Source organism: Vidua chalybeata, chromosome 5, assembly GCF_026979565.1.
Source record: "Vidua chalybeata isolate OUT-0048 chromosome 5, bVidCha1 merged haplotype, whole genome shotgun sequence".
In the NCBI taxonomy this organism is placed as follows: Eukaryota; Metazoa; Chordata; class Aves; order Passeriformes; family Viduidae; genus Vidua; species Vidua chalybeata.
The window spans coordinates 7,735,903-7,761,852 of NC_071534.1; the positions used below are offsets into that span (position 1 = coordinate 7,735,903).

Below are 25,950 nucleotides of genomic sequence, written 5' to 3' on the forward strand. Positions count from 1 at the left end.
ATTCCAACATAACCTTGACTTACAAATGTCTTTAGGTAGAGTTTGCCTGTTGCCTTTCTCCATACCAGGTTCTCCTTTTCTGATTATTAGAGTTCATATCCTGAGCCTGTGAAGGGGAATTAAAAAAAAAGAAAAAAAAAAAAAAAAAAAAACAAAAAAAAAAAAAAAAAAACCAAAAACCAACAAAAAAAAAAACACTAACCCCAGACTAACACAGCCCCTATGTGCAGAAAGCAGAAAAGAAGTCCACATTTTCCATGTGAGCAATTACACATTGCACTCTCTTCTACAAAGTTTTAGAAAGGCTTTGTCACTTTCTTCACATTTCAGCTTCATCAGCATCACCTCCCTCTCCTGACACACAGCATGACTAGAGTCAAATCTTCTCTTGCCAATGGACTGCACAAAACATGGTGTGCAGCAGACAAACAGCACCCCTTCCCCTTCTGATCTCCTTTCACTAAGTCCGTTTATTTAATATTTTATTTACCACGAACATAAACATTAAATATGTATATGCATCTGGTCCTGGAGGCAACAGCCTGCCAGCTCCCCTGTGCCTAAGCGAGGGCAGCTTCCAGCACCTCACTGCGGGGACTCGAAATGCCAGCGCAGCCGGGAGCTCCTCCAGCCCGCGAACATTTCTCTACGTAAACTTTGTGAGGCTTAAGAACGGCTTTCGAATCCGAGACGTGGTGACAGAAGGTGGGGCAGCTGAGGACGAACTGAGGTTCCCAAGCGCCCAGCGCTCGGCGCCCGAGCAGGAAGCCTTTCCCTTGGGGCCGGCGGAGCGAGCACCGCACCCCGATGGCTCCGGGACAGAGGGACAGATCTCTCCTTGCTCCTGCACCCCGAGCGCACTGGAATGGAGGCACAGGTCTCCCCCCGCCCCGCCGGCACCTGCCCCGGCCCGGAGCCCCCTCACGCCCCCCGCCCCGCGGACACCCACTCGCGCCCCGTCCGCGGCAGAGCCCGCAGCGCCTCCCGCTCCCGCCCGGCCCCCATCCCTCCCTGCCTCCTTCCCTTTAAACCCCCACCCTTCCCTCCCGGCTCCCGGCCCCTGCCCGGCCGTACCTGGCTGCTGGAGCCGAGCTCCGGCGGCCGGCGGGCACCCGCAGCCTTGGCCGTGGTCTGCAGATGGACGGGCGCGCCCTGCGGGGGCTCCGCGCCCCTCCCGCCGTGCGCGGTCGCCGTGACCATCGCGACGGGCGCCGGGGCCGGCAGCGCGGGGATGGGCAGGTTGTGCCCGGGGCTGCCGCCGCCCGGAGCCTTGAGGAGCGCCGGGACAACGCCGGGCTTGGCGCCGCTGCCCACCGGCACCGCCAGCCTCTGCCGGGAGAGGGGGAGAGAGGAGCGGCATCGTCACGGCAGGGCTGCAGACGCACACGGCCCCCCGGCGCCCAGGCAGCACGGATTTGGGGTTATTTCCTTTTCTTTTGGTAGGGTTTACGGTTTTCTTCCTGGCACGGGGAAGGGCTGGGTTCCCCGTCTTTGCTCGGGAACTCGCGGGTTGCACTCTGGGCTTCCGAAGCTGGGGTTTTGGGCTGGATTTTTTTCCCTTTGGGTTTCGCCTCGAACTAATATTCTAGTATAAATGATCGTGATATAAGTCTAGGTAATACTGCAGCTTCAATTATTAATAAATGGCTTAAAGAATGTATTTTCAACTTTCTCTTCCATCGGTCTGAATTTCCATTCCACGTGCCCACCGCACCCCAGTGCTTGGCGACCTCCTGTGTTCTTCCACCGCGACTGACTTTGAAGTCAATTTGCTGCTTCCCCTTTAAAGTTTTCTTTTCCTCACAAATTCTACTATTTTTCCAGTGGTGAGAATTATAATAATTATGATTATTATTATCATCACCATCCAAGCTAACTTTTCTTCATAGCACCATTTTAACTTGCAGTTCTCTGTTTTTCTTAAGAGTTGTTATTTTATATTGCTACAGAGTGGCTATTCCATCTGGAATGTAATAGGAATGTTTTGATTATGAGCTTGCTATAGGATCTCTGACAAGATTTGTATTTGAGATTTCTGTAGGTACTGTGAAGATGCATATGGTAAATAATAGTGTCTGCATAAAATGCTCACTTTTGAAAAGGAAAAAAAAAACTTTTATAGAGTTGTTGCACTTTGAGTAATCTTGGGAGCTTTTATAATTAATGCCATTTAGGCACGCAAGGTATATGAGGAAAAAATATGCCGGTTCAAACCTCTTTTTATACCTTAAATTATTAAAAATCTTGTCAGCTAGAATTGACATCAAAGGCACTTAATCCTGCAAACAGTTCTGCCCATGTTTAACTTTATACACTGACCATAACTTTGGACTCCAATGCAATGACATGTTATGTACAGCCTTTGGGAAACTGCTGGTTTACTGTTAAAGCCCATAAGAGTTTTGTTGTCAACTTTGTTTGTTTAAAATGTGACATGTGCATAGAAGTGTGTGCGTGTGTGTGCGTATAAAGTTACAGACATGCTTAGTTCTTTCCAGAATCGAGGCTGAAAACCTTACTACTGGGCCTAAAGTAGAAGCCTTGTAGCATAAAAATTAAGTGATTTCTAGGAAAATATATCCCATCTTACCTTTAAACCCACGCTTTAAGACTGGAAAGGCTTAGTGGAAATATATGTTTGCTTTGGGAACTATAGTTTTTGTGTATCACAAGCATATGCTTTACCAGAGACACTTGCTTCAGATTTTAATATACAGAAATTACTTCTTTTTGGTCAAATTACTTCTTTTTGGTCAAAGATTGGACTCAGTGATCTTTGAGGTCTTTCCCAACCTTACTGAATCGTGGTTCTGTGATTCTAATGTCAGCATTACTTTAGTAATTGTGACTTCGTAGAAATTGTTTTGAGCTTTCTTTATTTTTGTCTTTACCTTTCATTCTCCATTATCCTGGCAATCATCCCAAGGAAGCATAGGCAATATTCTCCTTGTTCTCTATGCTGTTGTGTGTCATAGAAGTTTTGAAGAGAAAAGAGCTTTCTTTTCAAAACAGAAATACACCTGTCTGACAGTTTAAGAGTGCTCAAGTGAAAGACAAGGACAGGTGTTTTATGTAGGGGGGGAAAGTTGCTTATGAAAAAATTCTATAAAAGCCTGTTACTGTGGTTTGTTGTAGCACAGTTTTCCACTGATGTTCCTTGCACTGATTCCATGCCCCATGGAATGCTGCTGCAGATGCCAAAGAGAATTGGGACAGCATGTGGGAGAGCTGACCATCTCCTCTGCTGCTCTACGGAGTATTTCCTTGGAAAGCATCTTACCCCTACAGCGATAGAAAGCTCTCAGACTAAGAGTTCAGCCCTGTGGTTGTATTTTTGCTTCATGTCCTATGAAAAATGCAAGCTCACAGACTGTCTGAAATTGCTGTACTTGGTTACAGTGCTAGAAATCCATTGCATAACTGGAGTTAGTCCAGGAGGGAAATCCTAGCTCTGCTGCAGACAACCAGAGGCTTGCTGCTGACATCAGTAGCACTGGGTGGGGATTCTCTTTAGTGACTCTAGGAGCAATTGCTGTTCCTGATAGATCACTGTGCTGATGAAGTGTCTTTAATGTTTTCACTCAGACATGAACGTGGGGGTTACTGAATGAAAAATTTCTTACAGAAACACTCAGTATTACTCTGATTTCATATTTTCACTTAGATTTCTAATAAGTAATATTCTAGTGGTATTAGTACAGCTTTGCTTTGTTCTCAGACACTTCAGCAACAGAAAACACCTAAGCAAATAAAACTTCTTGACTCCAAAAGACAGACAATCCTTGGTAGCTCAGTGGAAAGAACAAGCAAATTAAGTAGAAGTAGATTGTGACTTTCTTGACTAACTTCAATAGCAACTAATTGCTTTTTGTCTTGTTTCAAAGGAGCGAGTTAGCGGAGAAGTACAAAAGCAGAAATTCTGTAAACAAACAAAAGCATTTCACTATTCAAACTACCATCCATCCCTTACTCACTTGCTCTCCCTACAAGCATTAACAGTGAGTCAGTTTTGGGTCTTTGCATGTGATGCATGTTAACATTTTTCCTAACAACCTCACAATTCTGTCTATTCATGTGTATGCAACAAAAAGAGCTAAGGGAATAAAGATTACTGCTTGTTTCAGTCTAAGTTGTGATAAATATGAAATGCTGGTAAAACTGGAAAAAATTCATTTGAATATAGGTTTTGTGGCTTTTCTAAGTAAAAACAGGGAAAACATTATGTCCTTGGGATAGGCTTGCAAAGACCAGTTGGCCCACATCTGTTACCTCCTGAGGGTACAATGTTATACTAAGTTTATTTAAATAGTTGAAAATTTTAGAAACTAAATATGGAAGTATATACAGAGGATCAGGTGCTCAAAATTAGCTTCCAAAATAGAGGTACAGAAAAACCATCAATTTAGGGAAAAGCAGCAACAGCATCTCTTCTGTGTGTCTTTTATTAATTTTCTAAAATGTACCTACCAAAACTTTAAAAATAGCCCCTTTAATCAAACTGTGTCAATTAAGAGATGAGCTATTTTCATCTCTTTGTGTTCTTTAATTTGTAACAGCCATTTTTACATTATAACCCTAAGAAGACGTTGGTAAAGGAGTGTTGACAAGAAACAAAGATTATGATATGAGAGATTAAAATAATCCTCAACAAAACCTACATCTGCTGTATTCTATTTCTGCCAGATTAATTAAAAGAATAATCTTAGTTTTTAAAGAGAATGAAAATTTGCATTATGAGAATCAGCAGCATAACATATTATCAGATACTTTTGGAATAATGAACAATAAGATACTAAGCAATCTTTGGACACTGCAGCAGAAAACATGTGCTGATACAATGGAAGAGCCAAAAGAGAGGAAAAGAGGAAAAAAAAATTTGCTTTAAATGCTGGAAAGCAGGTCTCTGCTTCTCATCCACAGCATAATAGCAGACACAATACACCAATTTTGAAACAGCGCCTTTTCAATAGCAACATGACTTTCATTTTCACTGCAGGATGCCACAGGCAGTCCAGAGTTTGAAATATGTATGCTGGTCACATGCAAACATGCCACAATGTGCTGGAAATCTGCCACTTGTTTATGATTTCCCATCTTGTACGTGGCACGATCTCAACTATTTAAAGCAGAGTTAATGTTTTTTTCCATATGTATCAAAATAACTCTGGCCTTCCTGTTTATTAGTGCATGTAAGCCTTCTCCCCATCCCCTCCTTTCCAGCTAGGTCTGCGTTGTAAATGTTTGCAAGTAAGAAGGTAGCCATCCAACAGTTCTAGCCTCAAATTTGATTACTCAAATGCTACTTCTGCTATCACAAACCACAAATCATTCTGTTTAGTGAATAAAGCAATGGAAAGAGCAAAGGGAGAAACTATTTGCAGGTGTCTTTTCTGTTGTGACCCGTGCACCGAGCAATGAGGCACATGTATGCGCACACAGGCTCCAGCCAGGCTCCACGTACACAGCACTGCTTCTGGTGCATGGCTTTGTCTCCTTCATTGTCACTCTGCTGCAGCTTACATCATGTCTTCAAATCCTTACTGATCTGATGTCGACATTTCTTCACACATGCATCTCAAATAAGAACATGGTCATGCTCTGCAAGGGAGGAATTCTCACCTCCTGGCTGCTGTCTGCCATAGCAGTGATTTAAAACAGACACACACCTTTCAGCAAACCTTCATGTTTTCCTAGTAAAATATGAGATCTGTTTAAAAAGGACCTAAAATTCACTGTCCATCACATTTATATTTTAACACCTACACACTCTAGATAGAAACCTCAGTCCATTAATCTTTCCAGAATGATGCTCTGACAAAGCAGTTTGGCTGTGAAAAACTGCAACTGTTTACAGAGCAATACCATTTTTTTTTCCTTAGTGGGCCCATGGCTACGAGAAAACATTTAGCTCTGAGAGTTTATTTAGCTTGCAGAACACTGGGAATCCACTTTCAAACCAAAATGATGTCTTTGTCGATTAATAATATAACATTACATGCTAATCTAATGCCATGCATGCAAACCAGCTGAACAGACTTCTCCAGCAATGAGAGCCATGGCCTCTCTTCGTTTACCCAATAGTCACAATAAAATTCTCTCAAACAACAGAATATTCAATATTCAGAGAGTGACAAGACACAAATGCACTGTAAACACAGTCACCAGCTATGGCACTTTAGTACATCGTCTAAGGATTTTGGTTCAAACCTACGAATTTCCATGTATTTCTCCTATATTTCCAAATTGCTACTTATATACATGGCTGATCCTGCCTGATCTGAACCCTAAGTCATGAGCCAACCATCCTCATAACTTCACACACTGAAACAAAGAAATGAGCAGGGCTTCAGCCAAGCACGTGTGTACACACAGGCACCCAGAGGAGTTTGGTCGATGCTCATGGAGGCAAAAGGCTTCGTAGCCTGTGTTTTATCCCTGCAATCCCATAAAGAATGCTTCCTTTTGCATATATGCCTTGGGCACCAGGTTATCTGTGCCCAAAGAGGAGACATTAAAACAGGTTCTCATACAAACAAAGGTGAAGACCGTTGCATGGGAAGATTTTATGCGCTGTTTCCAAAAATGCTAGCTTTCACGTAAAGGTGTTCAAGACGTGCAATTGAGGAGGAGGAGGGGGAGGAGGAGGGGGAAGAAGAAGAGGGGGAAGAAGAGTAAAAGGAGGAAGAGGAGATGGAGGAGAAGGGTTTTAAAGAAGGTCGGGGTAGTTCCTCCTGCCAATTGCTCGGTAAATGACCTGTCACTTTGATGCAAACGCTCTCCCCGCGACGCCCCAGCTTGGGCGGGGGCAGGGGTGGGGAGAAAGGAGGGGAGGGAGAAGAAATTTCTCGACAGAGACATTTTTAATGACCCCCAGGGAGAGGTCACCGTGGCGCAGGCTGACGTGAGGGACCCGGGGGCAGGCAGCCTTCCTCCTCCTCCTCCCCCTCCTCCCTTCTTCCTCCCTAGTACGCTCCTCCCGTCCCCCTGCCCCTTCCTAAAGGAAGCCCCCAAAAGCACGATTAATAAACAAGGAGGCAGCGACTTTTTGACTAGGTATGACTCGAGTGTTAGTTTTTATAAGAAGAATTAAAGAATTAAAAAAATAGCTGAAGAGAATCTGAGACTCAATGGAAACAGCCTTCGCAGGGCCGGACTGTCAGGCAAAGGAAGATGAGTGTTAGACACGGGCAGGAAGGTTTATGTGTGCTGAAGTACAATCTCAGCATTAGTTGGTCGGGGTTTTTTTTATGGCTTCTTTTGTCTGTTGGTTTCTTCTAATTTCTTTTTCTTTTTTTTTTTTTTTTTTTTTTTTTTTTGACAACTTCCTGCCTGCCTGTCATTAGAAGTAAGAATGTATTTCTTTGTCTCTGTCAGATCTTAGTTAATTAGCCATCACTGCAGCAGGCTCAAGGATTTAAATTCAAAGTGAAACTCATTCTAATCAAAACTGCAGCAAACTGGGGGTTTTGTTTGATTTTAACCTGAGAGTCAGTTATTGTATCACTGATGTACATACTGCATTACCAGCTGAGTGCTTTCAGCATCCCTCTATCAGTGTGAAATATTTAATCGGCACAAGGATCCAATCAGCACAACAGAGGGGAAGCTAGTGTGTGCATTAATTTACTTCAACTGAAAAGCAGTAAAGCAGGTCAGAAACATATAACCTTCTTCCTCCCTTTCCCCCTCCTCCTTCCCCTCCCAAACAAATACACAGCACATCAGAAGAGTTTTGTTGGGGGGAGGGGGGAGGGATTGAAAGCCACCCTTTATGAATCCAGATAGGACAGTCAGACAATAAATTAGTCACTCCTGCCAAAGAATGACAAACACTGCCTGAAACAGAAGAGGGGAACAATGCACAACACCACCACCACCCCCAGACGTGCCCCCCAAAATCTCTTCTCCAATTAATTACGTGGTGTAATTATTTGGTTTTTTTTTTTAATCTTTGACTATTTTAAAGCTGAATGATTACCCCTCCTGTGTATGACACTAATCAGAAGGAAAGCACATGCCAGGAAATATTGAAACAGTCTTTCTATTAAGGTGCAAAACAGCTTTTGATTTTCTAACCTGCCACATTCCCCAGGAAAGGCTTCCATTAATATTATTGGTATTAAAAATCTGGTTTAGAAGCATTCACAAGCTCTTCTGCACATCAGCAATTTTATATACGGCAGCGCACAACAGCTAAACTTTTCCCACTTCTAATTCTACCCTGTATTTCTCGTGTTTTCTCCAAAGACAGTCAAGTTCCTTGTCTCCTTGGTATCATAATGAGAATACCAACATGCCATTTTCTTTCACAAGGCATCATAAACAACCTGAATGTTACATAAACAAATTTGTTCAATGCTCCAAGCAAAACCATCGTGCAGAAATGTGACGACAGATGATGATTAAAGTTGCATCAAAAACACCCCACCCCAGCTTGTCAGTGTGAGTGACCAAGCTCTCATTGTGGCTGCTCTCCAGGACAGGGCAGCAATAGAGAATTAATTAGCAGGTTTATGTAAAGAGAGAATTTTCCAAGCTGGTAAATACTCCAGCAATGGTAACCGTGGGCTTAGAAATGCATACATTCAGTCAAGTGCAATTAGCCTTTAATTTCTGAACCCATTAAACATCTTGCTGACTGCAAAAACCAATGCATTTTAAATGGTATTGCTAACTGGCAATCCACTCGTCAAAGCTTGGAATTAGCTGCTTAGTGACGTGTAAACAGCACTTTTTAACTAACACAGAGTAGGGAGGAAGAGGATGCTATTAAATGAGAAAAGTCAGATTGATATCATGGAACATTCTGGTAGAGCTTGTGCATCTTGAAGGAGAGGAGGAGGGGGAACAAGGGTTGTGTTTTTTTTAATAACCTCACAAATAATCCCTCATCCTTTCTCTCTCTCAAACCATGCCAATGATCAAGGAAATGAGAACAAGGCGCTTGATTCACAGCTGACTCTTTCTTCTTGTTACATCAGATCAAGAAGAAGCAGTGTAACAGGGAGGAGGGAGCTGATTTCTGCCTAGGAAACAAATCTACAAGCTGGCATTTTGTCTCCTACTCCTATTAATTAGACCAGTTTTCTGTCAGAAACAGAGCTTTAAAAACTTGCAATGGAGTTACATGTGTGCCCACTCACACACATGCTGTATATATGCATCCAGAAAATTAAATATTATGTGTGTGGGTTAAAGTCCTTCCAAAAAAATCTTCAAGGCAAGAGTAGTTGGTTTTCCATTTTATTTGATAGATGGATCGCTATTCTTTTCCTTAATCCCAAATTAAAAATATACAATAAGCTGCTAATAGTAAGACACAGCCTGTGCTGAAGCCCCCAGTAATGACAGCCTTTAGATAGAGGGCACTGTGTTCTGCAGCAGGTCTGCAAGGCTCTGACATGCTTTTTTTACACCCAAACTTACCACAGAGGAAAACTTCGGCTTGGTGTCACTACAGAGCAGAAAGCACACAGGCATCCTCTGGGCAGGTCAGAGGAGGGCTCCATGCTATGTAACATGGCTATGTTCTCCCATAGCCCCAAAGCCAGAGTCCTACCTTCCTTTAGCAGCTCAAAATTTACACTTTTGCTGTTGCCAGCATCAATTTCTCATTATTTGCCACATTCCATGCATTCAAGAGGACTGCATTCATATGGCTTATTTGTTGGTGAAAAACAAAACCTCTACAAACAAACACACAAAAACACCCCGAGTGCAAACCATGTAAACACTAATGTACTTCTAATTTAAGTTTTAAGAAAACAAAGGCAGAGTCATTAAAGGCCAGGAACACACAGCCAGCATATGGAGACTAAGCGCTCTAGAACAAGATGAATGTTTCCATTGTGTGAAACTCATTCCTTATAGCTATAAGATGCAGGGCAGACATTTGCATTTTTGGAGTGGCATCTTGTAATTTTTAGATAAATCATGGGTTCCAGACCCTTTCTAAATGGCATCAAGCTCACATTTCTTGATAATTTGCCTCCCTTTGTTTCAGTACTCTACCTCTTCTCCTCTCCATGAATGTCATTAAAGTTTGTATTCTATGTGTCTAGAACTCAGGGGCTTCCTATTTTTGCTTAAAAAGGCACTGCTTCCTATGACCAAGCATTGCAAAAAGAGATGCAACTGCACGCAATCAGAAAAACTAACAATAAATTAGAGTAATTTATTGTATCCAGTTCCAAAGCAGCTGCCTCCTAATTCACATTCCCTGTGCCCCATTCCTCCCATCAGTCCCAATCCAGCCCCCACCCCAATTATTATTTCTTTGATTTCTCCCTCCTTCACCCCAGCTTAAAATCAAAATTGGAAATGCACATCTTCTTTGGAGTGGCAGGAAGAACCGACAGTACAATAAACCAAGCCAAATCCTTTTTTCCCCACACTTTTTTTCCTAGATAACACAAAATCCTCCTGAAATGAACAAATGTAACTGTGAACAGATACAGACTTCCCAGGGGATCAAACCATCGGTTCCTCAGTATACATAGAAAGAAGATAGAAGTTAAATGGTTGCATTTTCCCCAAGGGAAGGCAGATCTTCAGTGGTAAAGTATTCCCATCAGAAATTCTGGGTAAGTTGCAAAGAAAAGAAAAAAATCCCTGCCTTCTCTCCAGACCTGGTGTAGAAATTTCCACAGCAATTCTACATACACATGTTTCATGCCAACAGCACGAGCTTTTGGGATGACTCTGAGGTGATTAGAGCAGACATGTTTGCATGGTACACATGAAACTGCTCAGAGCAACATTTCAATTTTCCATCACTCCCAAGTAGAGTTTTGGTGGAAAAAAAAAAAAAAACAAAAAAACCCCACACCCCCCCCAAAAAAAAAAAACAAACCAAAAAAACCACCAAAAAAAACAAAGCAGGAAGGGAAATACAGAGCCCAACTGAGTGCTTACAGGCATCTCCTCATTCCAAATCCAGGCTCTTGTGTCCACATGGACTGCCCACAGACACAAGGGCAGAAGCAGCCAGGGGAACAGTCACCCCATGCTCCTGCTCCTGAGCCCAGGGGGATCCCACCCTTTTTGGCAAGGGAATGTCCGTATATGAGGGAAGGTGATTTTATCATGGAACCTGAAGAGTGTGCTTCATTCAGAGGACAAAGATGAAGGCAACTTCATGAACAGGTTTGTTGCAAAAGCTGTCAGCTGTTAGCTCAATTTACTAATGAAAAACTTTATGGCTTGGTAGCACAAAGAGCAGGGTCCTTCTGCCCCAGCCTCTGAGTCTGCTTCTGGCTAAGCACGCCAGGACTGAGGTGGAAACAGAGCTGCTTTCAAGATCTAGATAAATCCCCTTGCCTTACTTTCCCAACTTGAGAACATGTTTTCCTCGTTGAGGTATTGTGAAAATGAGCTCGTTAGCATCCATTAAATACTGTTTATTTATATTTTAAAGACATAAAGATATTTTAAATTATATGATTTTATCTTAACCCCACAGGATTATGACTGTCAAATCAAAGGTTGGAGCTATCACCCTGCTTATCTAACCTTGCCTGAAATATTTTCTCATGTCCTCCAAAGAAAACCTGGTGGAGATGAAGATGAGATTTCATAAGTCCAAGCATTTTCCTGTGTGTGTGCGGGCTTGGCCACGAAAAGAACTATGTAGATGGTAAAAACTTAATTTCATGTATTTTCTTTTTCACATGTTACATAAAAAGAAATCTACAGACCAAAAAATGTAGTAAAGCCCATGACCAGAAATAAGAAACACACAACAGGCAACTGCACCTCTAAAAAGAGGTACTGCAATTCTGAAGAAGAAAAGTATTAAAAGAAGCTAGAAGGGATGGCAGGAGAAATGACAAATTTCTCTCAACAGCAATCTTGCCATTCTGCTGTCAATGGAGTGAAAACAGTTGAAGTAGAAAACCTCTGAAAGATTCTCCTCCTGCATCATAAAGAACTGTTTATTATAAACTGTGGAATGACAATCATGAACAGTTGTGCAGGTGCTTCCAGAAGTAAAGGATGCAGAAGGATGAGTTGACAATGGACTTCCATCTCAAGACTTCCTACTTTCTCACACAATATATAGAGGATGACAATCTCAATGGTTTTCTCTGTTCCTTCCCAGGATTCTGAGCATATGTACATCATTCAAAGAAATCCCTATGATCCAGTGAAACTCCTCCAGAGGTAGGAACTCTGAGTATACATGTAGAAGGAAGCTGCAGGAGCTAAAACTGAAGTCACAGAAACACTCACATCAAGTAAAAGCTGGAAACTGAACCTCCACATCACAAGCACAAAACTTTAGTTACTGAGAGAGCACCTTCACTCCTCATTTAATTTTCCCCTCAGTTGCACCACTTCATTTGCCATGTGGAGTATCAAAAAACATAACTGTGAATGATCACATTGCCCTCTTTATCCAACCTGAGGGCTCACTGTGCAGGCAGGCTGGCTGCCACAGCACTCAGGCAGCAACAGCACTGCAGAGGTTTTCTGCCTTTCAAGCAGGGAGTGTTCAAAGAGGTAGGTTATCAAATAATTTCTTACCAAAAACATAAGGTAATGTTCAAAACCTGGCTGAATGAATACTGCCTGATCAAATAACACCTCCTACAGAAGAGGGAGAAAGTGAAAATTGGGAACTCCAAGCCCTCTGTCTTTGCTCAGACCACTATTCAATACATTACTTTTTTTTTATTTTTTTTTTATTGGGGGCATATAATGGCCTAGTTCCTCTAGGGACATGGGTGGTTTAGAAAGACTAAAAAAAAATTAACTTCCCCTCCCTAGTCCTTTCCCCCATGACAAAGAATGCTATGTGAGTACACACATGTGAAAAATCAAAAGCCAACTTAGTTTGAGAATCCCAAGGAATACCACTTGACTAGATACAGATAATTGATCAGTGGAGGATAATTGATAAGAGGAGGATACAGCATGTAATTGATAAGAGGATAATAAGACAATAATAATTTATAAGAGATAATTGATAAGAGGAGGATACAGCATGTAATATTTTTCTGTTAATGAGACTTCAGAGAATGCATGAAAAAACTATTTAGAATGACTGAAGTGTACAAATACATTAACAGATGTAGAAAACACTGTGTAAATTTAAGAAATAAGGGAATTATATGCTTTCACACCAACTTAATGGAAATGCAAATGATAAGACAATGCTTAAAGGGAAAGAAAGGTATACAGCAGAGTTGGGAAAGAATAATAAAGAGATAAAAGAGCTGCTAATGAAGGACTGTGTAGATCCTTGAAACTAAGACAGTACACAGCCAATATTGTGGAGACCAAAGAAAGAGTAATAAGGAATAAAGAACACAGATCATGCCAATGACAGCAAATAAAATGGAATGTAGAAGAGAAAATGAGATAGAACAGACTGGGCTCACTTCAAAACAACAACAGGAGAGGAACATAATGGCTAAGGAGAAGGCAATGACACACTACATTGCCATTGCCTTCACACATCAAGATGGAGATGCTTATTTAAAGCATATATAAAATGGAAATTACCTGCAAAATTTAGTCCCTAGTCTTCAGTTGTGTCTGAGCTAATTTCTAAACTACTCCCATGAACAGTAATAGGAGAAAGAAAGACATTTGTATGTTGAGTTTTTTGCTTTTGTAGTGGAAAGCACTTGGATACTTTAGCCATGAGAACTCTACAGGGAGCTGCAGAATGGCACAGATCTGTGTGTATACTCAGAAACAATTCAAGGACACAAAAAAAAGGTGAGAAGTGATCGAGAGAAGCCTCAGCAAAGTTTCCCCCTAACATTTTACATTTCAGCATCAGACAAAACATTTCCCATTGAGTGCAAAACATGACAAGCACTTAAATACCAACCTCCATCGGTCAACCAGATCCTTTGCCTGGAACATTTATCCCAGATGACAGCTTTTCTCCTAATAAAAGTAATTTTGCAAAGATGCTGAGTACAAAAAATGACAAAGTGGTCAGAAAGAACTGATGCTCTAGCTTTCCAGTTCTGTAGTGCACCCAATTTTTTTTTATATTCCCATTTGAGTTAACCTTTTCTTTTGCAAGTGTGGAGCACCCTTCAGAGCACAAGGCAAGGATTAAGTGGCAGGTTCGTGCAGCAGCTCCCAATGATTTGAGTTCAAATACAGGACAATTCATAAGTAGGAATGAAAAAGGAAGTCCTTGTTCAAGTTCCAAAATAATCTGTTGTGTAACTCCCAATTTGGAGTAAGATTGGGCTGCAATTGTGTGAACTGTAATGACACAATTTAGAAAAAGAATGGGACAAATAAGAGGCAGTATCAAGTTTGCTCATTCCAGTGGATTCCAGCTGAGCAGGAGGTGTTAACAACACTCAGTGTAGAAACAGTAGCTCTCTACACACCTTCTCTATAGATACTGTGACTACAGCCAGCCCCATAGCATTTCACTCCTGCATTTCCCCACTTTTTCTTTTTTTTTTTTTTTTTTCATGTAGGATTGAAGCCTTTAAAAGTAACTGTGGAAAAATAAAGTTTAGTAATGATGGCCTTCTCCAGGAGGTGAGGGAAACAGGTCATGTTTTACAGAACATAGTAACAATATGAATTCCCAGTTCTTCCAAGGGAAACCATCTCCTAGTGCCTTAATCGTCCTGCTGTGATGCACCAACTAATGTGGCTGCACCAGCATTCAGATAGCTGTGCAATAAACCAGCAGCTTTATTAATTAAAGCCAACCTGTCAAAGGAAAAAAACCCTAGGTTTTAATACAGATGAATTTCCCAGTTCAGATCCCCTCCTTGCTGTAAAAATAACTGGGCTTAAGTGGTAGAAGGAAGCACTGAGGAGGAAGAGGGAAAGAGGAGGAGAAAATGCCATTACAGAAGAGTTCTGGCATGGTGTTGGGGCAGCAGTGGGCACAGGCTTGGCAATTTCACAACCAAATGTGAGGAAAGATGGAAACAGAAAAGAAGGGATTAAAGAATAAAAGAAAGAACATTTGTAAGAGCCTATGAGGACAGAGCACTTTGGCCAAAGGAAACAAGTATAGAGCCTATGTGCCTTTCACTGCTAGGCCAAGAAGTTTAGTAACAGTACTTCCAGTAGTAATCAACACAGTTTTTCCAGTTGTGTGTTGAGCAGCCTGTGTGGAAACATGTCCATTTCCAGCAGACTGCTGCCAATGATAATATGCAGACTCAGCAAAGAGGCCAAAGGCTGCATGGACACAATGAATAAATTACCCTCTCAACCCTCAGAAGATTATAGTTCTCTGTCAAGTAATTTAGATCTAAAATCTGACCTGACTTAAAGCATTTACACCTTGTCAGGGAATATATTCCATATATTCAACAGTCATTTCAAGGAAAATCCTTTATTACAAAAATTATTATATTTTTACACTTAATAATTCTATTTAAAATATCTTTCTACAAAAATTCTTCATCAAAAGAGCTTATGCACTAAAAGTTTGTATCTCAGTTAAATAGACACTAACATCCCCACATAGGCACATCCACCTAGCAGACACCACTCCCAGTTTTTTGCTGACATGATGAATAAGAAATAAATCACAGGAATAAGAGTCATCAAAAAAGCAACTCAACGGAAATTATTAAAAAATAAATCATTCAAATGCAGAAGGATAGATGAGTCAAGGGAGAAACAGAATATCAAGAGAAAGGCATTTGAAATTTCATTTTTCTCGACAGCATTCTTTCCAAAAACCAAAAGCAGGCTGGGCTGGAATGCAGTGCTGTGGTAAAGACAGATACATTCAGTTTTCTTAACTAAAAGTTTCAGGAAGAAGCAACTACAGCAATAGAGATGCTTTCTGAATGTGAAGGTGGACAAAATGGCAAGAGACAGAGACTGCTGAATTCAGCAGCAGCTGAGTCTATAAACGGGCTAAGCAATCTGTAAATGGAAACTTTTCCAAGCTAGAACAAAAGTAAAGCTCTGAAGTATTTTAGCAGTGAGCATGACTGCATCTCCTGCTACTCATGCATCATCCATTAACATCCATCAGTGCTGTCAGTATCATCCATTAACATCATTGCATTCCAGGGCTTATTAGCATTTCCACTCTGCAACATGATAGAAGTTTATTAGTTGATTGCTTTTCTGGGGATGGTGTGGATGAACAGAAGATAGTAAATATGTTGAAACAGGGCACAAATGTTCTCAGCTGAGAGATTTGATTTATTGTTTTTTTTTTATGTGCCCTAAGACAAGTGATCAATTTCCTAAGAGAGTTTGCTGGTTACCATATAGTCTGTGAGTATAATAGGATTTGCAGTGCCACTATGCATAAGCTGCAGAAAACAGGGCAAGTCCAGTGTGGAATGACTGGAATATGGAGGGGGAGGAAACACAGGCTTTTGATGCTGATGTGTGTGGCTACAGAGCAGGCAGTGCAGTCCTTATGCTGTTCCAAGAGCAACTCTGTGTCTGAGGAAAACAAAACTCAACCCAACTGTTTTAGACTGGCAGATGTACATGTCCAGATGAGCCCTGCTGCTGGCATAAGGGGGAGCTGGGGTGCCCACTCTCAGGACAGTCCATTTACGTAGAGGCATCACCCTCCAGTTGTTCAGAACCCAGACAGACACAGTCAGGATGGTCATAACTTGCCATTTGACAAAATATCCTGCCATCCCTAAACAGGATCTGCTGTCACCCTGCACCTGCAGCAACCATCTTCCCCCTACAGAGACAGGCTGCTGACTAGCCAGCATTCCCCAGAGCAGGCACACATTGCCTCACCTTCCCCCTTTCCAAGACTGCCAGTTAGTTGCTCCTGCTTTTAAATTAAAAACAGCTCCTAATATATGCTTTCCTTGGTACACTGGCACCCTGCACAGTCTTTTTGGCACAGCCTTGCATAGAAGTCCTCCTGCCTTGGAAAGTTCTGGCTTTCCTTGAGAGACTGCAATGAAATGTGAGAGCAGTTTTGGCCAGGAAGAAGGCTGATGCTGTTAAGATTGCTCATGCTGACCAATGAAGCTTGGATGTGACATTATCAACAAGGATTTTTACAACTATGCAGGAGACAAAGCAAAATGACCTGGACAAACTCATTGTCCTGGCAAAGAGCCCAGGAACAAGCAAAAGTTGACTCATGGCAGTAGAAATCAGCCCTCATATCATCGTTACTAAACTATAATCAGACATCTCCATTTTTTAAAATCACTCGTGATTCTTTTTAAGGGCTGGAAAAAGTTTCATATAGAAATACTAGTTTCATACAGAAATACTTTTTAATTGACTTTTAAACCATTTTCATGTTCAAGTAAAAAAAAAAAATTCTCACAATGCCTGGCTTTTTTCAACTGGACAATAACTGAGAGGACAGGAGCTGATAATATCACTAATTGATAGGACAGTACAGGGGAAAAAAAGGTGATTTTTAGGACAACCACTCTACATTGTGTTATATTAAAATATCAAGAGGCATGTGTCAGCTCAGCCACAAGCAGCCATGAAAAATATATCGTTTATGAAAAAGACAAGCCCTTCAAGGGCAATTACAAACTTTCCAAAGCATCAGCAGGAAAAGGGATGTATTTAACCACTGACTGCCACCATGCCTGACTTCCAACAACAGAATGCTACAAGAGCATTTGTATTATCCTTGGTCTTTTGCTATGTTTCTTCACACATGGGCAAGAACAAATGAGGGCTACACATCTTCACTAGCACCTGGAGGATTTGCTGTCCTTGAAAAGCAGTTACATTTACCTTGGAGACTGGCCCAGGCATTCCACACCTGGTTCCATTTTTCTGTGGACAGGCTCCTCTGAAAAAGCATTTGCAGCGACTGCTAGAGGAAGCCTGTCAGATCTGTAGGGCAGTTCCATCAGTGCCTCAAGCCACAGATGTGAATTAAGTTCCAGCCCAAAGCTGCTTAGTCAGACATGCACAGTAATTCAGAAAATCTGTGCAGGGATGCACCAAATTTCCATTGGACAACCACTGGTTTCCATGTCAAGGGCTGTCATATCCTGCTGGCTATCACAGAATGGTCAGGATATGACTATCTGCAGAGCTAAATGTTTTAAGGCAACTTTAGGATTATGTGACTACCAGATCACATTGCAACATTCAGAAAACCTAATTCAGGAATACTTGAAGTATTGAGCATGAGCATGAAGTTTATAATTTCTTCCTGGAAGCCACTCTGAAACCAAAGTGAAACTTCTATTTAAGTATCTCCAGTAATAGCACCTACTATTTTACTAAGTTTATGGCTTTCCATCTTGAAAATCCTCATCTCATTTCCAGCTTTAGCTTCCAGCCACTTACACCTTTCTCCCAGCTACACAGACTAGCTGCCTGCTAACTCAGATGTTCCTTTCCTGAAAGACAGGGACAATGATTCTGGTTTTCTCAATACCCACAGCAGGCACCAAGTTTGGGGTAGAATATAAGCTTGTTTTTTGACTTGAATTGCTCAGGAGTTTCACCTGCAGCTGTAACCACGCTTGCAAGGGCCTCTGACATGGTCAGATTTTTTGATGGGCACCTCGCTGTTCTAGGATTTTTGTATTTTAATCAGATTTAGGGAGCCCAAGTGGGCTGAGTGTGCAGGAGCTTGTGTCATTCACATGCAGTGAAGTGTGCAATCCAGTCTTTCACCTTCCCAGCTCCAAGCCATTTGCATTCTGGCAACATCTCACTTTAAGTCCCCAAATACCCCCAGCCCAACAAAGAACAAATACCAGCTTCTCTGAAGCTACAGAAGAGAGAAAATGGCAGCTAAAAAAATGCATAAGGGCAACTTCAAAGTTGTTGTATTTGGTGCTTGGGCTTTGAAAAACCTGTCATTTGGGAGGAAGGGTGGGAGGCTGTTTTTTTCCCCTCCTTTTCATTAAACAGCTTTTCAGAACTTGGGAGAGCTACAGCTCTCATTATGCATTCCTCCTTCTGGAAATAAATACTTGTGTGAGTTGTCACATTAGTCAGTAGATAGATGACAAAAACAAATTACAGCCTGGCAGGGAACCATGCCTTGTGTGTGCATGTGTTACAACAGAGTATCTGCTGTTACGAAGGTGGTTGAGTCTCCATGTCAGAGGGTGGAGTCTTTTCCAGGAGCAGAAGTCCTACAGTGAGGGACTTTCCAAAGAAGAAGAAGAGAATCACGAGTGTGTTTCATTCCTTTCCCCTCAAGGAGATATTACATGAACTCCCCATATGGCTCAGTGCTACAGAGAGAAATCCTGCTCCTGCAATGCTTCTTCCAGCTCTCTGAAGTCAAAAACAAGCTAAGCAGTCCCACAGCTCACTTCAGCCTTTAAATAAACTGGGGCTCCCCAGAGGAATGGGAACCAAAAATTTGTCTTTTCAAATTCACAGAATTTGTCCCCTCTTTCTCATTGTACACATTTCAATCAGTTTTGGTATCAGTTATGATGCCCAAATCAAATTATTTTTCAAAAAATAACAAGATTTTAAAAACATGCCCATAGTCCAACCCTCACTGTGAACAACTAGTTTTTTTCAATCTGAGAGATCAACATTCTGGATTATTACCTGACTGGTCCTCTGCAGAAAAGATGAGCCCTACTACATTCCTGCTCCCATGCATGTATGAAAATATGAGCCAGGGGAGTTATTCAACAAATAATCAAAATTCTGCCCTAACCTGGATAAACAGATTATTGTTTTTGAGAACCTAAGGCAGAGGAGACTAAGTTGCACAATCAGATTTTCTGATGAGGATATTTCAATGAGTAAATGGAGTTACTTCAGTTGTTCCTGGAACAGCTGGAAGATCTGTTGTTCCTGTGACATGCCTTCCCACTGCTCTGCTTCCATAACTCTGGAGCTGTAGTGGAAACTACAGGGTGGGACCTACAACTATATCATTCCTCACCAGAGGGGGATGAGAAAGAAACTCATAGCCTGCCTTCCATGCATTTCTCTCACCTTAAGATACCTTTACGTTGGCCTTGTCTCTACCTTAAGGATACTTTTACACCAAAGTGTAACAGCTGCACATCACCCTCAGTAGGACAGCACCAGTAATGTCATTGTTCAGATATTTCTGAGCAGGTCACTGAATGCAAATGAACAAAATTTAAAAACCAATCAAACCCAAAAAACTTTTTACCATTTACATTCAGAATATTGACAAAAGCAATGTATTCAAAAGCTGTATCCTCAACTAATCACAGAAACAACTTAAAAATATGGGACTTTATAAAAGCAATAAATTGTAGGGGTTTGTCTCCTTTAACAATTGTGTAGGAGTGGTGTGGTCAAACTTCCAGAAATAATCACTAGAAATTCAATTATTTGTATAAATTAAAGTGGAGAATTTATGCAATCACATGATTCCTACAGCTAGGGCTTTAAAAATAAAGTCAAGCATTGTATGACACACAATATCCCTGCTAGGGCTGGCCTCCATTTATATGCTATAAACTCAAACTGGGCAATGAAAATAAATTTTCCAGCACCATTTTACCTTATGCTGCTGTTCAAAGCTCACATTTCAGTCCTTACTCATTCTTGGCGAGTCACAAGCTTTTCAAGCTTTTGACATTTGGGTTTCAAACCAGGCCAGAACTTCAATCAGTGTAAGCAGTGACAAGGCATCAATGTTCCTCTGAATCATCATTACCACTCCAAGGTTTGAAGAACTCTGCACAAGGGCTAAGGACTGGGAATAAATGAGAATATTCAGGTGAACTAAGCACTCTGAAGCCAATTTTCCATCTCCTAAGGATCAATACTCATACACTACTCAGTATTTTAGAGATTATCTTGGCAATGTTTGTCAGCTTACGCCAAGGACACTGTGTTCTGGATTCACATTGTTGGCATCTGAAATGCCAAACTCCTAAGTGCTTTTGTGACTGGGCCCAAGTTTTCTTATAGTGCTTAATACAAGCAATTAGATGTTAGTGCTGTTATAAAACACTTATGTGATTAAAAAGACCCCTCAGTTTAACTCAGCTCTTTGCTATGAGACACCTATGCAGCACCTCCTGCACCAGCTGCTCAGAGTAACACAGGGGTGCAGTTATTTACTTGAGGGGATTTTGCTTGGTTTTTTGAACAAAACTGCAACACTAAAAGAAAGCATAGGCAGTAATGACCTTTTGTTTACAGAGATATAATATTGCCAGATTTTATGCTTTACAGGATTTTGCTAACTGCAGCAGGGCTCAGAAATAATACCCAACAGTTTTTAAAATTCCTCTCCAAGGAAACAGTAACATCCATAACAGGGAACTTGGAGACACCAGGTAGGAAAGTATCTGGTCTGTTCCTGTTATTTTATTTTATTTTATTTTATTTTATTTTATTTTATTTTATTTTATTTTATTTTATTTTATTTTATTTTATTTATAGCCCATTGCTAACACAAGCACACCGAAATGCACATTTAATAAGTGCCTTTGATGGCAGCCATGTAGCTCTTTCTGCCTTAATGACTGGTCTGTAATGAAATATTTGAAAGCACTGGGCTGCCTCACAATACACTTTGCACATAAATGCAAATCAATAAGAAATATGAGCACTGTCTTTCAGACAGCATCAGGTCACCATACAGTCTCCTGTATTTTGTTTTGTTTGGTTTTTTAATAGTAGTTAATGATGACTGTTTACAGTGGACTGGTAATGATTTTCAAGCTCTCTCTCTTCTCCTCACTATATCCATTTCAAAGGCTCTAGACTAAACTAATTGATATTCTTAAATGATATGAGTATACTGGTGAATTTTAGCACTCAATGTTGTCCTTTCAGAGGATGGAACTGAAGGAATCTTTTCCTGTTGTCCTTCAGCCACCAGAGACAATTGCTGGGACTGAAGTGCCCCTGTGCCACAGAATAATAGAATCAATAAGGTTGGAAAATACCTTTGGGAACCCTGAGTCCAACTGTTAAGTTCTGAACATCAAATCAGATTTGGGGGTCTGGAACACCGTGAATCAGACCAGATCTCTCACAACATCATATCTAAAAAGGTATTTGGATGCTGGAATCAGGGTGGAGGAGTGAAAGTCTCACTATAATCCCATTTAATAATATTTTGGGTTCTGGATTTTCCTTCTCAGCTTTGCACTTATCAAAAACTCCTGAACTATAAAATCAGGGAAAGTGGCTGCACTGCTTCTGTTGGGAACCCTCCAAGCACTGTTATAAAGAAAACAGCTTCAGGCTGAATAGTCACTCTCAATGCACAAGACCAGGCTTTATGAGAAGTGCTGAATCAGTTAATAAATAACACAGGGAGTTTTTGTTTCAAATGACAGGCTCTCAACACTTTTCAGAAAAAACTGGACAAATACAAAATAAATAAAAGCAGAGCGGATAATTTTGTTTCAGTCTCTGCTCTGAATAGGATCAGTGGATCTCCTGAGATTATTTCTATGACTTCTAACTGTGGTCCTAATTCTGAAAACTTGGCAAGGAAGGCCAGACATTGGGAGGAACATCTCACTTTACTAAATATGTCTAATGAGGACAGAGAGTGGAATTGAAAAATAATAAGTTCAGCAAGACCAAACTAGAAGTGTGTCTTTATCTTTGAGGATTTATACATTTAGTGGGAGATTTGACTACATGGTTTCCTTTTACAGCACAGAGCCAAAGCTTTGCTCCAGGGAATTGTGCTGTAACAGATTCCTTGGAGAATCCTTCTTTCAGTGAGTAACAGGTTCCTTGGAGAATCCTGATATGCCCAGGTTTCATGCCTGTGCACAGCTGAAACACTTTTTCATTTGCCTCCTTCTTTCATTGAGCCCATCTGGGTTTGTATTAACAATTTGAGCATGATGAAGCGTTTTTTCAGCTTTCTTCCTTCTTTTAACAAAGCATTCAGATTCTAAATTTCTAAAGTTCATATTACCTAATGGGCACTTAATCTGCTTTTTAAAGATGCATAGTAGGAGAAAACCTACAGATCCCAGTTTCTGAATATCTATATAAAAATGGTTTCTCATGTTAAGAAAAAGGTGAAGGTTTAAAACACAGATTTAAAAGAACTTCAAGAAAAATGGTTTCTAAAGACTGTTTCTATGCCAAATGTAAGTGTTGCAAGGAGGAAAGACAAGAGAAACAATTTATTGTGACACAGTAATAGTAATGCAACAGTAAATCCTCTGCAGTCTCTGCTTGTCATTTTTTCAACTCTTCTACCATGCCTTTCTCCTCTCTCTTCTTCCTAGGGAGTCTTGAATCCATCTTCCTTCTTCTAAATCCCACAGTTTTAATCCTAAAGTTCACCATATTTTCTAACTGGTGTGTTTTTATCTTTTTCAGTAGAAAAACAACTAAAGGGAAGGTCCTGTTGTAATCAGTGTCATTCTTTGATGGCCAAACACAAATAATGGGGAATATATATTAGAGAAGCCAGTCCTGACATTCTGCACCCTGAGCACTGTTCTGACTCCACCATTGGAAAAGGTTACTCTTAGACCAGGAAAAGCTCCAGAGGTTCTAAAGGTTACTAAAAATAGCTTCATATGAGGACCAAAGATAAGGAAAACCTTATACAAAAGGAATTATTAGAATTATGTTGCTTCAGATTTGCATGGAAGTGACACAATGTGAGAGAGGTTTGCTAAATCTTAAGTGGCTTGGACAAAGCAGGTGGAGATTCACTATTTATGTTTCATCCAGCAAGAGCAATTAAATTCCAATTAAACTGGTGGAAGCCAAGTTCAAAACAGAAAAGTCTTTCAGAAGGACACTGTGGGTGCTGAAAGCTCTCATGGGAGGACTAGGGATCCTCATGGAAAAGAATGCCACCAAGGGTATCTAAATACATGGGGACTATGTTTGGATGAGGAAACCTGAGGTGAAATTGTTGCCAGAAGAGTCTTTGATAAAATATCCCATATAACTGTCTTGCTCTTTGATTTAGCCTCTGGCTGCTAACACAGACACAATACTGATGGACATCCAGTCTGACCCAGAGCAACCATTATGTTCTTATAAGAGTAATCAGGCCTTTGGTATTTAATTTGATTATTTGGAATGATATGTAATAGAGAAGAACTTGCAGAAAGCAGGATGGCTTTGAGGTCATAATGTTTAAGAACATAATTTTTTTCAAATTCAAACCTGATTTTGAATCAGTGAGATCTGGGTAAGTAGGGGAGTTCCTGGTGCCAATTACTCTGAATAATTTTCCAAGTATTAAAATGTGAATATTTGAAAGTTGTATGAGGAAGAAGAAGAGTTCAGTCCTAGCTGATGAAGAAAACAAAATCAAAAATATTTTAGGAGTCAACAACAGCTGCAATTTTCAGAAAGGCTTATTTCTGATTATGGTCAAACAGAAAAAAAGAAAATCAATGAATCATTTTCCTTTTAAGGAAGACCTTTGTTTTCTAAATAATTTAATTCCTTTGGAAAAATCTTTCCCTTTCATGCAAATGCTGAGTTATCTATATTTTATCCCATTGGTTACTGTGCTGCTTTCAGCCTAACCTCAGTGAGCAGAGCTGAAGAAAATTTAAAACAGCAAAAGAGTCTGACAGGACACTGACCCATTCTCTCAGCATATGCTTTCTGAAATGAGGATATGAAAGTAGCTGTAAGTTGGCAAAAATTTTGAAGCCATTCTGCATCTTCTGCCTGGGGTCAGTGTTTTGTATCCTACTTGACTGGTAGAAACGGAAGTGAAAAACATAGTGGGCTGTCCACATAGTCCTTGAGAACAAATAAACTGAATGTCCTTTCAGGACTATGAATTTGGGGGATCAGATATCTTCCTCATTTAAACTGGGATTAAATGACACAGCGCAGGTGGAATGTGGTAATTTTGCAGCTACACAGGAAAAGGGAACATTTCCTGCACAACATCTGCCTTTGAATAATCCTTTTTTTTTTTTTTTTCCTGGTGAATGCAAGCAATATTCTACTTGATCAAATGCTAACAAGGGTGTCAATAAGCCCAAAGCCCCCCACTCCTGCACACACTTAAACAAATTAAATCAAGCTCAGGGAAGACTGCAATGTTTGAGTTTTGCTGAATTGCGAGGTTGTAATCAATTAAACCTCTGGGTATATCTTATATTCTGCTGTAGGACTCTGCTCTGCTTCTGCTGAAATCAGAATTCAATCAATAATTGCTATCAGATAGGAAGCTTCTCCAGCAATATGCATTTTTTTCTTGTATACAGTGATACATGTGATCTTTCAATGGTCATTAGACAGGGCTCAGTTGTTCTGCACCATGGTGGTTAAAAACACTTCAGGGTCAGTCTTTATTCCATTAAAAAGTTAATAAATAAGTTTTTACTAAGTTTCAATGTTCCACACAAAACAGCAAAATTATATTATCCCTAGAGTGTTGGCTAGTAGTTAAATACTCTCAAAATCATGTGGTTTTAGGCAATATTGTCACCAACAGCCAAGAAGAGACAAGTTGGCAGCATCTGCTGTGCTTATCTGATGTAGTCACATCAAACATCAGTACATACCTGTGAGGTAAAATGACTTCCAGAAAGTGAAAGAATAGAAATTCATGGAGAAGTGTGAAAAATTTTGCGTCATGTTTCTTGTAACATCTCTCCTGGATACAAAAGACTTGTCTAGACTGGTAACCACTTCAGTTATCTGGGACAACTTAAATTTACATTCTTATGTACTTATACATGAGTACACAAGATGTAACAGACACCAATAATGAAATCAAGGAGATAACTACACACACACACATATATGAGACCATACAAAGTTTTATACACTTAGTTGTATGAATGTATATACATAAAAGTAAATGCTAAAATGAGCCTCTTAACTGATGTGCAGTATAATAGGGATTGCTTTTTTTTTTTTTTTTAAGTACCTTTTTTTCTACTATATTACAAGCAATTTGTACAATGGAGCTTGACATGTTAAGTATCATTTCAGTAATTAGGTAATAACTGCGCCAGTTCCTCAACAAAGGTCTCCTCAGTTTGTTTTTTGGCTCGTTTTCTGATATTAATTTCTTACTCAAACACTTTAAATAGCATTCCTATGAAAGGA

General features: G+C 40.5%; 1 protein-coding gene across 3 annotated transcripts in view; it reads right to left on the minus strand.

Moving 5' to 3' along the window:
• PHF21B (PHD finger protein 21B) overlaps positions 1 to 25,950 on the minus strand; it is a 161,635-nt gene that overhangs the window by 67,529 nt on the left and 68,156 nt on the right. The window contains exon 1 of one of the 3 annotated variants that reach the window (XM_053942961.1): positions 1,075 to 1,409. The exons of the other annotated variants lie outside the window; for them this stretch is intronic. Coding sequence (XP_053798936.1) covers positions 1,075 to 1,200 — 126 coding nt within the window. The 5' untranslated portion in view covers positions 1,201 to 1,409. Of the gene's footprint in view, positions 1 to 1,074; positions 1,410 to 25,950 lie in introns of those variants that run through there. 3 annotated transcript variants of the gene reach the window in all.